Source organism: Myotis daubentonii, chromosome 9 (assembly GCF_963259705.1).
Source record: "Myotis daubentonii chromosome 9, mMyoDau2.1, whole genome shotgun sequence".
Taxonomy (NCBI): Eukaryota; Metazoa; Chordata; class Mammalia; order Chiroptera; family Vespertilionidae; genus Myotis; species Myotis daubentonii.
In genome coordinates, this window is record NC_081848.1 from 84,340,274 (window position 1) to 84,354,299 (window position 14,026).

The following is a 14,026-nucleotide window of genomic DNA, read 5'->3' on the forward strand; positions in this document are numbered from 1 at the left end:
CTTGGCTTCTGTTGAGAGGCCCATTTTCAGTCGGCAACGCCATCTGCCACGGGCAGGCCGTGGGGCCAGGCCCACGCCCACCCAGAGCCCGGGCGTCGGAAGGCGCCGCTCTGGACCCAGCAGCTCTAAGAATCTCTTCCAGGAAAAGGGGTACAAAGAATGACATGCTGATACCATTGTGTGCAGCACTTGTCATCCTCAACACAGGCTGGGTCTCCATCAGAAACACCGCTTAACCACACTACAGAGGAAACTACAGGCAAAATAAGAAGTGACACAAGAAGTGTGTGTTAAAAAGTTAAAGAGTTGGTTACATGATTCTGATCGGTATCTACAGAATCGCACTTCGTTTACACAGCACCGATGCCATTGATAGCAGCACCTTCGTGCAGATGCCATTGGCTTAGAACGCACTGGGGAGAGGGGAGAGGGGAGAGGAAGAGGGGAGAGGAAGAGGGGAGAGGAAGAGGGGAGAGGAAGCGACGATGCTGGGTTGGAGCCAGAAGCCTGGCCTCTAAGGGCAGCCAGCCTGGCTCCTCCGCCACCAGCCAGGCCAGCATGACTGTCGGGGGCCATGCTGCGCCCCCCTCCCCCCCACCAGGCCTGTGTTTCTGGGTGACTGGTTGTGGGGCCGAGTGACGGGGCCGGGGCTGGGGAGGATGCTGGCGCCCAGAAAAGTCACCCACAGCCTGGAGGGGGAGGCTGGGGGCTCAGCAGGACTGGGAGCAGCTGTTCAAGGCGGTTCGGTTCTTTTGGTCCCAGGGGCTCTGGGTCGCTCCCAGGCCACCAGCCCTGCGGGCTCCGAGTCCCAGCTCCTGTGGCCCCTGACGCCCAACGTCACCTTCCTCTACCATGAGGTGCCCGCCCCCCGAAAACCACGTTTCCTCCCCGAGAGGCCGAGCCACCGAGCCTCCCCAATCCGGACGCGGGGAACCCGACTGGCCCCAGCGTGTGAGACGGGCGACTGCGAGGGCGGCGCCGACCTAAGGAACAGGTTTCGGGGACGAGAAAGTCTGCTCCGCACAGAGAGCCTGAGAACACGTTTATTGAGCCGTTCAGCCCCTGCTGCCCCCCAAGAGCCCCGGGGCCTGGGCCCGAGTCAGGCCCACGAAGACACCGATCCCCAGGACCAGGGCCGCAGCCGCCAGCAGCAGGGCCACCCCGAGGGGAAGCCTCGGGTCCGAGTTCCCTGTGGAGCCTGCAGAGGGGAGGCGAGGCTGTCAGGGTGGGCGGCCTCCCTCCAGCCTGGTGACCTCCCGCCGGCCGCCGGGCCTTCTCCCTCTGTTGCTCCCACGGAACGAATGATGTCTCCTGCCCTTACGACGCGAGCGTCCCTGCTGAGCAGCCCCGGCAGCCCCGGCCCGTACCTGTGGCCCCCGGCGCGGGCTCCTGCCTGTACGAGTCCACAAAGCCCACGGGCCCCGGAGAGCTGACCACGTCCTGCGGCTCGGCAGTGTCCCCGCGGCCCCTCGCGGCCCGGCGCTGGCCTGCGGGGGAGGAGTGGCATCTCGGCTGGAGGCCCAGAGGCCAGGACAGACGGATACAAGAATACAGACACCCCCACCCCAGACGCACGTGCAGTCCTGGAGCCGCAGGGAGCGGAGCAGGGCTCCAGCCCCGACGGGGAGCAGGCGGAGGCGCTGCAGAAGAAGTAGACCTGGCGGAGGAGAAAAAGGCCGAGGCAGGCGCTGGCTCAGGCCCTGGAAGAAGCACCGAGGCCGGGACCCCGGACCCAGGCGGGCGGGGGGCATCTGGGCCCCTGGGCCAGTGTGCAACCCATGTATCTCCTCTCCTTCCCCACAGCCCAGATTCTTAGGGCAGGGACCACTGCCCAGCCCTCGGCCTGTCCCCCGGACTCCTCCGGCCGCAGAGCCCCTGGGAGGCCGTCTTGCTCCCTGAGCGAGTGACTGACAGAGGAGGTGTCTAGAAGGTGGGGTTTGACCTGCCCTGGCCCCAGTGCCCACGGGCAGGGGGAGGACAGGCTGGCGTGCAGCTGTTTAAGATGTAGAGGGGCCCGGCCAGCGTGGCTCAGGGCCTGAGCATCGACCTAGGATCCAGGAGGTCTCGGTTCGATTCCCGGTCAGGGCACAGGCCCAGATTGCAGGCTCCATCCCCAGTGTGGGGCCTGCAGGAGGCAGCTGGCCCATGATTCTCTCTCCTCACTGATGTTTCTATCTCTCTCCCCTTCTTCCTTCCTCTCTGACATTAATAGGAATGTTTTTAAAAATAAATGAACTATATAGAGAGTCTGTGTATATTAACATGAAAGATAGATATTGCTCAGTGGGACAAAAGCTATACGACGGGTGTGGCCTCTGTGCCGTGTATCTGTCGTGCAGGAACCCTAAGGACACCCGTGTTTGCCGCGTCTGCCTGCGGGAGACGCTGCTGGGCAGACAGACTCCTGGCAGAGCAGGCCGGACACGCTGTAGGGTCAGGCGAGGCTGCTCTCAGCCCGTGACGGGGCTCAGCCTCAGGGTGGCGCTCCCCCCCCTGCACCCCCCCCCTTGTTCACCGGCCACCTCGGCTGCCCTGAGACCAGCACTGGGGCCTCCAGGGCACCTGGTGAAGCGAGCCGTCTGGGAACCCGCGTCCGCCCCAGCTGGCCGGGTGCCGAGGGATGTGGTGACAGCAGCATGGGGAGCGGGCACGGGGCACGGGGCACGGGGCACAGGGAGCCCAGAACAGGGCACGGGCTTCTCACCGGTCCCCTGAGGGCCCTGCTGGAGCCGGAGTCCAGGAACGCGAAGGTGGCCACGGTGAAGCGCTGGTAATGCGCCGGGAAAGGCAGCCCGGCCCTGTCCAAGGCCACCAGGCGCGTCCTGTAGCTGTCGCCCTCGAAAGGGCACCTGGGAGGAGAGAAGGCGAGGCGGCCGCCCACTGAGGCGGGGAGGCGGCGGGGGAGCCTGGGGGGGGGCCCTGGGGAGGCAGCGAGGGAGCCTGGGGGGCCCTGGGGAGGCTGGGGGAGCCTGGGGGGCCCTGGGGGGGCTGGGGGAGGCCTGGGCAGCCAGCAGCCGCCACCCCTCACCCGTCGGACAGGAGGGGCCACTGCGGCTGCTGGAAGGGGCTGGCGCCGGGGGTGGCCCAGCAGCGGTGCAGCACCAGGGCCAGGCGGGGGTCCGTCCTCTGCAGGAGCCGGACCTCCACGCGGACGGGCTCCAGGAGCAGCCGCACCAGCGGGTAGTCCCTCTCCTCGTAGTAGGAGCCGAAAGTCTCATCTGCGGGCAGAGGGCGCGTGAGCCTCGGGCTGCGGGTCCCAGGAGCGGGCGGAGGAGGGAGCGGGGCCCGGGGACACGTACCCTTGGCGATCCGCAGCTCGAGCCGCAGGGGGCCAGGCTGGGCCACAGAGGCGGGCGACAGGGGCGGGAAGACAGCCGCCTGTAGGGGCAGGAAGTCGCTGCCATTGAAGATGCAGCGAACCTGAAGCCTGGAGTTCGGGCGAGAGGAGGGGGCGCAGGTCAGCGTCCCGGACGCGACAACAGGCCCAGGCAGGCAGGTGGGCACCTGGGTTCACTGGGGTGACGTGCACCCCGGCCCTCGCCTCGGCCCTGCTCGCCTTCCTGGGACAGCTCAGCCTGCCATGCCCAGCTGCCCTCCCCGTGCAGGGCCCAGCGGACGGAGGCCGGGCACGGGGCACAGGGCACGGGGCTAACAGGGGCCCCCCTCGTTCTGGCATTTGAAGCTCCCTCCTTGCCTGCCAGGCAAGCCTGGTGGGCAGACCTGGGCTTGAATGTCCTTAGCATGTACTTAGCATGCACTTAGCATGCACTGGCCACAGGACCCCCAGCAAACGGCTTAGCCTGAGCCTCCGTTTCCTCGTTTGTAAAATGGCAATAGCCCCCTCCCCTCAAGGGCTGGGGTCGGATCGGTGAGGTGACAGGACGTGCCCAGTGTGGCCCTTGTCCCTGTCGTCGTAGCTGGTCTGTCGCTGGGTCTCGGGTCCCTCACCCGCTGAGTGCCCTGCACAGTCTTGGCGGGGCCATACCCAGCGCCCAGAGGTGTCTGCAAGAGTAGCTGACCCCCCCCCCCAGCTCCTGACCCCCCTGACCGCCCCCCGCCCCCCAGCTCCTGAGTGCTCTATCTACCGCTACCTCCGCTTGAGACAGGGCCCTGGTACGAGCCTGCGCTTGGCTGGGGAGCCCTGGAGGAGACACCCTGCAGGCGAGGGGGGCGCTGGTGCAAAGTGGGAGCTAACAGGTTCTGTGATCCCGCCCAGGCCTTTGGTCCTGGAGCCTCCCACGGCCCCTGCTGGGCTGCGGCTGCTCCAGGGGGCCCCTCCCTGAGCCCCTGGCGCCAGGCTGGACAGATCCTGGCCAGCTCCCTTCCTCCTGTACCCACGGGCCTAATGCCTGACCACTTGTCCCCCTCCCACACTTTCGTCCTTAGGTGTCCCGAGGCCAGCACCTGGCCCCAGACCCACGGCAGCGGGTGGGGAGAAGATGCCCGGTTGTCCGTGTGGTGCCAGGTGCAGAGCGCCTCCAGCCACGGTAACGCGCTCGCTCTGGCAGGTACAGGGGCCTGGGTGCCTGGCACAGAGGCAGCGTGACCAGCAGATCCCCCGGGGCACCCCCACGGGCATCCTGGGCACGGGGTGGTCATGCCCGAGTCAGCAGGTCCTGCTGCCCCTTTCACAGGGGTTTCTCCCTCGGCTCCTCTGCCCACCACCCCAACCGCCCGCCCCAGGTCCCGCCTCCTCGGGGACTAAGTCAGACAGGAGCGGCCACAGGAGCAGCCACAAGAGCGGCCACAGCTCGGCTTCTTCCTGGGGCCGCAGGGGACCCGTCAGCTTCGCTGCGGGTGCCGGTCCCTGCGCTTGGTCCTCGGAGGGGTAAAGGCGGGGCTCGGAGGGCCTGGCCCGCGGGCACGGCCACGCTTCCCTGTCAGTTGGGCAGACCCTGGCCACGCTCACAGCCACCAGGTGGGGGCCTCAGGGGGGCTGGGCCGAGGTCACACCACCCGGCGGCAGGGTTTGAACCTGACCCCGATGGCCCCAAATCCCGCCCTCAGCTCACCCACGCTCCCTTCCCCCGAGCCCACGCCCAGCCTCTGCGGGGACGGCCTCCTCACCGGAAGCTTCCGTCCCGGGTGATGGCGCCCCGCGGTCCCTCCTGGACATCCACGTCCGACACCAGCTGGTTCTCATAGATGAGCTGGTTGCCAGCCACCTGTGGAGGGGACAGCGGGTGAGCCCCCGCCCCCCCCAGGCAGCCTGCCCGGGCCCCAGGCCCCGCCCTCTCCCCCGCCCCCCGCGCCTGCCTGGACGGTGGTGCCGCAGTGGGTGAACGGGAAGCGGAAGACGACGAAGGCCCCCGTGTCCTGGGTGGGGGCGCAGCGGGTGGGGGCGTAGGCCAGGTGGACGTTGGCCGGCGTGACCCTGTGCGCCAAGGCCGTCTCTCGGGACACCACCAGGACGAAGTGGCCGTCCCTGAAGCACTGGACCGTCGCTGGGACAGAGGCGGGTCAGAGACCGGTCAGGGCCTCGGGGTTTAGGCGCGCCCAGCACGGACGCGGGGCTGCTGGCCGAGGAGCCAGGACCCGGTTCTCTCCTCTCCGCCATGCCGGGGCCGTGCCAGCCGAGCCAGCCTTCCCAGACCCGGGTCTCACGCCACCGGTCGCACTATCATCTGAGAGGAAAGCCACCACCTAACTCATCCCCCGGAGGTTCTAGGTCTGAAGCGAGGAGAACAGCCCGGCCGGCGTGGCCCAGGGGCTGAGCGTCGACCTAGGAACCAGGAGGTCTCGGTTCGATTCCCGGTCAGGGCACAGGCCCGGGTTGTGGGCTCAGTCCCCAGTGTGGGGCGTGCAGGAGGCAGCCGACCCATGGTTCTCTCTCATCGTGGATGTTTCTTCTCTCTCCCTCTCGCTCCCTTCCTCTCTCTAAAATCAGTTAAAGAATAAAAGATCATTTAAAAAGAGGAAGGGGGACGTGCACGGGGAGATCTGTTAGTGGGTGGTTCCCGGGGCACCTCCTGCCGAGGGGTCTGCTCTGCAGTCCACGCTGCGCCGGGCTCTCCTCGGAACAGGGTAGAGAAGGCCCTCCCATGGCTCCAGGATTCAGAGGATGGGACCCTGCTGGGCATGGAACGTGGTACCTGTGTTGCCATAGTAACAGGGAACGTACCTGTGTTGCCATAGTAACAGGGAACATCCCTGGTGTTGTCATAGCAGCAGCCAGCCTGCTGACAGGCTTCCTTTGAGCTTCCTGGCGCCATGCAGGGGATGTGCCCCGAGTCCCCCCGACACTGCTCCGGGGTCGGGCGGGTGCCTAGGACCGGCGGCAGAGTGGTGAGGACGTGAGAAGGAGCCAGGGCAGAAATTGCAGGGAAATGGAGGGAGTGGCTTCCTGAGCCCAGGAAAGGGCGATCTCTGCCCCGCTTCCCCCCTCCCCACTCTGCCCAATAGGTCCCAGGGCTAAGCACACAGGGGAGTCCTACTTACCGATGTCCTCCGGCTTGTCAGCTCCCCAGGTCACCTCCGTGGCCCCCTGGGCGCCGGCCTGGGTGGGGTGGGTGGGGCCCGACCCAAGGGCTGGGGAGGCAGGGGTTGGGGGGCTGATGCTGGGCTCAGGGGTGGGGCTGAGCTCATGGGTGTGCGGGGTGGAGAGCGAGAAGCTGGTGGATGGGCCCAGCGGGCCGTCGGGCGTCGTCCAGCTGTGGGCGGGCTTGGGACAGACCAGCGTGAGGTTTTGTGCCATGTCCACATGACCGTCAGGCAGCAGAGCTTCGATGAACACGCTCAGGTGGGCGCGCCCGGCCTGCAGGGCAGAAGGCAAATGGGAGAGCAGCTGGGGGCCGTGCTGCAGCCAGGCTGACGTCCAGGGAGCGCCCAGCTGGGCGGCAGGCGGGGGCTGGGTTTGTGGGCGGCAGCCCAGGACTTAGTCCCCCTCGTCCACCCGCTCCCTGAGTGATGTGGGTGCATCCCTGGCCCATGAGGGGCCTCCCAGCCTGACGCCTGTGAGGCCAAGCCGGCCCCCGGCCCTGGACGCCCCCCAGAGAGGGGGTGGGCCCACCTTCTCCAGCACGTGGCAGCCTTTGTAATCAGCAGAGAAGACTGCAGGCCCCTGGGGCTTGGCCGTGACCCAGTGGTAGCAGCTGGAGCAGTTGTTCACCTCAAATTGGTTCCCAAATTCATCTGCAGCGGGAGAGGGGAGAGAGGCTGGAGGGGAGGGGAGAGGGGTTGGAGGGGAGGGGAGAGAGGCTGGAGGAGAGGGGAGAGGGGCTGGAGGAGAGGGGAGAGGGGCTGGAGGAGAGAGGAGAGGGGAGAGGGGCTGGAGGAGAGAGGAGAGGGGAGAGGGGCTGGAGGGGAGGGGAGAGGGGCTGGAGGGGAGGGGAGAGGGGCTGGAGGAGAGAGGAGAGGGGCTGGAGGAGAGGGGAGAGGGGCTGGAGGGGAGGGGAGAGGGGCTGGAGGCTGAAGCCACAGGCGGTGGGTCTGCTGAGAAGACTCCTCCCGGTTCAGGAACAGAGACCAGGTTCCAGCCTCAGCCTTGCTAGCTGCTTGCTGTGTGGCCTTGGGCCAGCCCCTTGGCCTCTCTGTCCGAGTGTCCACCTCTGTGAGGGGCGGGCGGCTTGCCCTGGTCTTAGGCTCCTTCTGGCTCGGTTCGCCTTGGCAGCGCTCAGCCGCAGGTGCGGACGAAGGAGTAGGTCCCGGGCACTGGCTGCGTGTTTTACGTCCGTTCTTTCCGACCGAGTCCTCCCCGTGCTGGGCGAGGCAGCCGAGGCCGGAGTGAGTGGGGAGCCTCCCCAGCGCCCCCCGTGAGGACGGGCACCTGGGGCTGCGCTGAGTGGGAAGCGCTGAGTGTTCGCCAGGCTAACCGGGCTTTGCAGTCACTTCACCTGGGCACACCTGCTCCGCGTCCACCTCCCTGGTCAGCCCGGCACAGCCACGGCACCCCCTGGGGTGGGCACGTCCCCCGCGTGTGCTCAGGCCTCAGGGCACATCTTGCCCATCTTACGGACAAGGAACGGGGGCTCGGAGGGGCCAGGTGGACGCTCAAGGTCACGCAGCTGAGGGGCTAGAAAGAGCTGAAGCCCAGCGGGAGCCGGGCCGCTCACAGAGCCGGACGGTGGTTGGAAACCCGCCTCCCTCGTCTCCCCACGGCCGCACCCTGCCCCCGAGAGCGGTGGGCAGGCCCACTGGGCCTCAGAGCCTGGCCCTGCCGCTCGCACGGTGGCCAGGTGGCACCAACTGGCACAGCGACGCTGCCTGGGGGACCAGGGAAACGGAGGGGGGACCAGCCTTCCTCCCCCTCCCTGTGTGGTGGGGGGCGGCCCCTCCTCTTCCTGTCCCTGCGACGCAGAGGGCCCCAGCCCCCCCTGCAGCCAGGGCACGGGGTCCCCGAGTCAGCGGGCACTCACCCAGCACCTTGAACCGCACAGTGCGGCCTTCCGGGGGGAGCACCAGCAGCTGCATGCCCTCGACCCCACAGTCATAGCTGTGCCTCAGGCCCGGGAAGCCGGGCGTGGGGGGTGGCCGCTGGCCCAGCCCCAGCGTGACCAGCAGCAGCAGCAGGGCCAACCCGCGATCCCAGGCCATGGTCAAGGCTCCAGCCATCGGAGCGGATCCCAGAGAGCTTCTCCCAGCTGCAGCCCCTGGAGGGCGGAGGGCCGGGCCTTATATAGGGACGGTGGCAGGTGGGCGCTCTAAAGGCAAAGGGGCCCCACCTGGGGGCGCCGGGGAAACTCCTCCCTGAAGGCCGGGGGCGGTGCCCTCCCAGCCCGGGCCCTGGGGCTCCAAAAGCACCTGGTAAGCGAGAGAGCGAGAGAGCGGCCCCTCGCCGCCCACCCACCGGGTTTCTGCCTGGCAGCTGGGGCTCATGCGGCTCAGGTGGGTGAGGCCGCTGGGGAGCGGGCAGCTGAGGGCGGGTGAGCTGCAGGTGGGCTGTGGGCGGATCCACGGCTGGGGCCCTGCGGGCTCGCCCACTGCCCTCAGGTCCCCTCCCTGCCCAGCCAGACTCTCAGGGCCTCGGGTTGAGCTGCAGGGCAGGGGTGGTGGGCGGCAGGCGGGTTAGTTTACACCCCATTCCTCAGGCCCCCCGGAACGAGCCCGAGCCGCAGCCCTGCCCTCAAAGCGTGCAGCCGGACAGACGGACGGACGGACGGGCCACAGGTGAACAAGTAGCGCCTCACAGCGCTCTCCTGAGAGTCAAGGCAGCTACTAACGCGTGGTTATTGCTCATAAAAGCCAGCGGGGATGATGGGCACCAAGTGGCACCGGCCTCCTATGGTCCTGGCACGGGAGAGGGACGTCCGGTAAAAGCTGCGGCAACCGCTTCCGTTGCTAACGATGGACGACCTCGGCTCCTTAGCCCAACACCTGCGCCACCCTAGTGCCAGGTGCTCACGACGGGCATCCTGGCTGCGGGCGTCTGGGAAGCCTGTGCCGACCTCACGGTGCGCTGTCCACCTGGCGCCGTCCTAAGAAATCAAGTTTATTCCGAACAGCCCGGCGCCCGGCCCCTGCAGGCGGGCACAGCCCAGGGCTCGCTGGTGTTCGCTCTTGACGGTCATCCTCGGAGGGTGTCCCCACCCTGGCTTCCTGCCACACGGGGCCCAGGGCCTGGCAGAGTCCTGCCCAGCAAGTGCCAGTGCACAGGGTTGGAGTAACCTGAGGCGGGAGCCCGGAGGGGGTGCGGGTGGGGGCGGGGTCCAGCCAGCCCAGTGCCCTGCAGGCTGTGAGGCCCACGCTGCCTGAGCTTTGGGTTTCCTGTGTGTGAGCTGGGGCCGATAAGTGCAGTGATTTCAACCTTTGTCATCGCATGGCACACCCAAAATTTATTTTTGGCTGATCTGACCAAAAAAAAAGAAAAAAAATGGTATCATTTTGATTAATTCACACTGGACGGCTATTGTTGTGTTGGCTGTTGTCTTTTTATTTTACAATCTAAGGGGAAAGAGGCCAGAGCCCCTGACTGAATAGTCAGGGATTGGGGTTTGCATGTTTTTAAACTCCTGCAGTTGGCGTGTCATTGGGGCAGGAGGTGGGGGTCCATCCCGTCAGGGTGTGCGGGGGAGGCAACCGGTCGATGTTTCTCTCTCACGTTGATGTTTCTCGCCCTCCCACCCCCGACTCCAATCTAAAATAATTTTTTTTAAATGTTATGCCTGGCCCGGCCGTGGTGGCTCAGTGGTTGAGCATCGACCTATGAACCAGGAGATCGAGTGGTTCGATTCCCGGTACATGCCCGGGTTCCGGGCTCGATCCCCAGTGTGGGGCCTGCAGGAGGCAGCCGATCCATGATTCTCTCTCATCATCGATGTTTTTCTCTCCCTCTCTCTCTCCCTTCCTCTCTGAAATCAATAAAAATATATTTGAAAAAAAATAATTTCAGACTCACTGCAAAGAATACCCATATACCCTCCGCCCAGGTTCCTCCGGCAGGAGCTGGGGTTCTGGCTCTTGCTCTCTGCGCGCGCACGCACCCTTCCACGCCACCTGAGAGCTAGTCGTTGACACACCTGATTCCTCCTTCGCCCCGTAAGGTCTGCAGCGCCTGCTTCTTGAAAACAAGCAACCACAGTGAACAGATAGAAATCAGGAGGTCAGCACTCTGCACCCGATTGTGTAACCTGCCCACCTCACGCGCTCGGTTCATGGGTGTTGGCGTGAGGACTTTTACAGCCGAGAAAGGTATGTTTTTCTGTGTGTTTGTTTCCTAGGCCAGCGTCCCGTCCAAGGTCAGGATCCTGTTGCCTTGGCCGCCTCCGACCTGGGACAGTCCCTGTCACTCTCCCCTCGTCACCCCCTGCACATCCCGGGGGCCTGCAGGCCAGGTGCCCAGGCCGGCCTCGCTCCGGTTCTCTGCCGCTTCCTCCTGATCAGACGCAGGTGGGGCTCTGGGTGGCCGTGGCTTAGCGTGGGCGGCCATGACAGACACGGACGGAGGCCGGTGGCTGGGCCAGACACCGATTTCCTCGGAGTTCTGGACATTGGAAGTCACGTCTCTGAGTGTCCAAATTTCCTCTTCTTACCAGGACACCCGTCGGGCCGGGTTCGGGGCCCCTCACGGCCTCAGGTGAACTTCATCACCTCTTAACACCTGCCTCCAGCAGGGCCGCAGCGGGGGCGGGGTGGGGGTGGGGGTGGCTGTTCAGCCCTGAACAGGCGGGACCGCCCAGGTGGTGCGTTTGTCCCAGCTTTCCACGGGGCTGTCCTGCTGCCCGAAGCGAGTGATCACCTGGGTGAGCTGGGGCCGCCAGGTTTCTCCACGAGAGGTTCTGTTTCTCTGTGAACAGCAAGGATTCCACGGGAGGGAGGGAGGGACTGTTGCCACGGCTCCTCGCAGCCGCCATTCCTTCTGTGTGTGTCACTCTCTCCTGGGACCGAGAGCTCTCCCTGACCCAGACCCAGACGGGGGCTGGTGGGGAGCAGGGGGTGGGCTTTGGTGGCAGGAAGAGTTGGGGGACCTGGATTCCACTCTGCTCAGGGCTCAGGAGGGCAGGGACCGCCCCCATCTGTAAAGGAGGGGTGAGCGGGATCCCCGTGGGGGTGGGATGGGTGACACGGAGAAAGGTGTTTCCCACCTGGTCCCGAGCCTTCCCCGGGAAGAGCGTGGCCCCCCAGGCCTGGAAAGGCAGAGAAAGACACGGGAGCTTCCTGTGGCCCCGGGCGGCAGGGCCTTCAAGAAAAGTGGTGCCAAGCCCTGACCGTTTGGCTCAGTGGATAGAGCGTCAGCCTGCGGACTGAAGGGTCCCAGGTTCGATTCCGGTCAAGGGCATGTACCTTGGTTGCAGGCACATCCCTAGTGGGGAGTGTGCAGGAGGCAGCCGATCGATGTTTCTCTCTCATCGATGTTTCTAACTCTCTATCCCTCTCTCTTCCTCTCTGTAAAAAATCAGTAAAATATATATATTTTTAAAAACCAGGGACACTCACCGGCAGAGAGTTCTCCACCCCGTGGGTCTCGCAGCATCGCCGCCCCTCCCCCCAGATTCGATACAAATGCAAAGTCCAGGCTGCACCAGGCCTGCTGGACCCTCAGACACGTTGGGGGTGCGCCTGGCAGTCGGGGACTTGCTGGTCTGTACCCTTGAGGCCTTTGCCAAAGGCCCTGCCACCTTCCTCTGGACTCAGCTCCGCGAGGGCCCGCCTGCCCTTCCTGGGTCCCGCCTGCAGTGCCGAGGCCTCCACAAGCCGCTCTGCTTGGATTTGCTCCTGCTCAGCCTCAGCCTGGTAGGTTGCTGGCTCCAGGTCGGGCCGGTTGCTGCAGGCTCCTGCCTCTGCCTCGGGCCAGCAGCTCCCCTGCTCCGGCTCCCCTGCTCCGGCTCCCCTGCTCCAAGCTCCCCTGCTCCGGCTCCCCTGCTCCGGCTCCCCTGCTCCGGCTCCCCTGCTCCAGCACCCCTGCTCTGGCTCCCCTGCTCCAAGCTCCCCTGCTCCGGCTCCCCTGCTCCGGCTCCCCTGCTCCGGCTCCCCTGCTCCAAGCTCCCCTGCTCCGGCTCCCCTGCTCCGGCTCCCCTGCTCCAAGCTCCCCTGCTCCGGCTCCCCTGCTCTGGCTCCCCTGCTCCGGCTCCCCTGCTCCGGCTCCCCTGCTCCAAGCACCCCTGCTCCGGCTCCCCTGCTCCAAGCTCCCCTGCTCCGGCTCCCCTGCTCCAAGCTCCCCTGCTCCGGCTCCCCTGCTCCGGCTCCCCTGCTCCAAGCTCCCCTGCTCCGGCTCCCCTGCTCCGGCTCCCCTGCTCCGGCTCCCCTGCTCCAGCACCCCTGCTCCGGCTCCCCTGCTCCAAGCTCCCCTGCTCCGGCTCCCCTGCTCCGGCTCCCCTGCTCCAAGCTCCCCTGCTCCGGCTCCCCTGCTCCGGCTCCCCTGCTCCAAGCTCCCCTGCTCCGGCTCCCCTGCTCTGGCTCCCCTGCTCCGGCTCCCCTGCTCCGGCTCCCCTGCTCCAAGCACCCCTGCTCCGGCTCCCCTGCTCCAAGCTCCCCTGCTCCGGCTCCCCTGCTCCAAGCTCCCCTGCTCCAAGCTCCCCTGCTCCGGCTCCCCTGCTCCGGCTCCCCTGCTCCGGCACCCCTGCTCCGGCTCCCCTGCTCCGGCTCCCCTGCTCCAAGCTCCCCTGCTCCGGCTCCCCTGCTCCGGCTCCCCTGCTCCAAGCTCCCCTGCTCCGGCTCCCCTGCTCCGGCTCCCCTGCTCCAAGCTCCCCTGCTCCGGCTCCCCTGCTCCAAGCTCCCCTGCTCCGGCTCCCCTGCTCCGGCTCCCCTGCTCTGGATCCCCTGCTCCAGCTCCCCTGGTCCGGCTCCTCCCAAGACTCTTCCGCTCAGAGGCTCTGCTCCAGCTCGGGGTCCTGAGCCCTGGGGAGAGGCCATCCTGCCCTCCTGGCGTCGGTCCATCCGTCCTCCACGTAGAGAGAGTGGGCTCCCGCTGGCTGCTGTGCGTGCTGGGGCGGCCGGTTCCCATGGTGGGATCCCACAAAAATAAACAGCACACTGCTTCCTCAGAAAAGGCCCTTGGGCCTCGCCTCTGAGTGTGTGCTGGTGTGTCCATCCTCTTCACCAGCTGTCCCGGGGAGGGCGCCAGGGGGCCCCACAGTGAGGGAAGGACAGGAAACGGGATGGGGGAGGGCCAGGAGTGAGGCTCTCAGCCACCAAAAGGGCTGTCACTGGGAGGCTGAGGGAGGGACAGAGGAGGGGCTGAGCGGGTCCTGGCAGGTGTGGAGGGAGGGCGTGCCTGCCCCAGCCAGGCCTCGCGCTGGCAGGTTCTTTGGGGGGTGGGGGGGTTCCCTTAGTCCGAAGGGCAGTCTGCGCACCAGCCCCTGGATCTGGGAGAACGCCAAGGGGAAATCACACTGAACGGCTGGGAAGGGACTTGCCGAGCTCACCTGGCCAGGGAGGGGCAGTGCCCGACCCGGTGCTGGCAGCTCACCCGCTGCACTGGCAGGAGGGGAGGCCCCTGGGTCCACAGGCAGGGAGGGCGGGGGGAGAGGGAGGCTGCAGGCACGGGTGTTTGGGAGACGAGCCCTTCAGAGGAGGAGGACAGTTCCGGGCGAGGATTTGGCCGATCAAGCCTTTGACTCATCAGCCCTCTGGGCGCCAGTGAGAAATGCCC

At 66.4% G+C, this 14,026-nt stretch overlaps 1 protein-coding gene across 1 annotated transcript; it reads right to left on the minus strand.

The window, feature by feature from the left end:
- Positions 1-1,007: 1,007 nt before the first annotated feature.
- On the minus strand, positions 1,008-8,661 carry ZP1 (zona pellucida glycoprotein 1). The gene is made up of 13 exons (XM_059710918.1): positions 8,355-8,661; positions 7,010-7,131; positions 6,634-6,754; positions 6,439-6,528; positions 6,122-6,265; positions 5,257-5,444; positions 5,068-5,165; positions 3,300-3,427; positions 3,029-3,218; positions 2,705-2,849; positions 1,576-1,657; positions 1,368-1,487; positions 1,008-1,198 (listed from the first exon to the last, which is right to left on the minus strand). Exons 1-13 carry the CDS (start codon positions 8,548-8,550, stop codon positions 1,056-1,058), a joined length of 1,767 nt encoding a protein of 588 aa, XP_059566901.1. The 5' UTR covers positions 8,551-8,661; the 3' UTR covers positions 1,008-1,055.
- Positions 8,662-14,026: the final 5,365 nt, after the last annotated feature.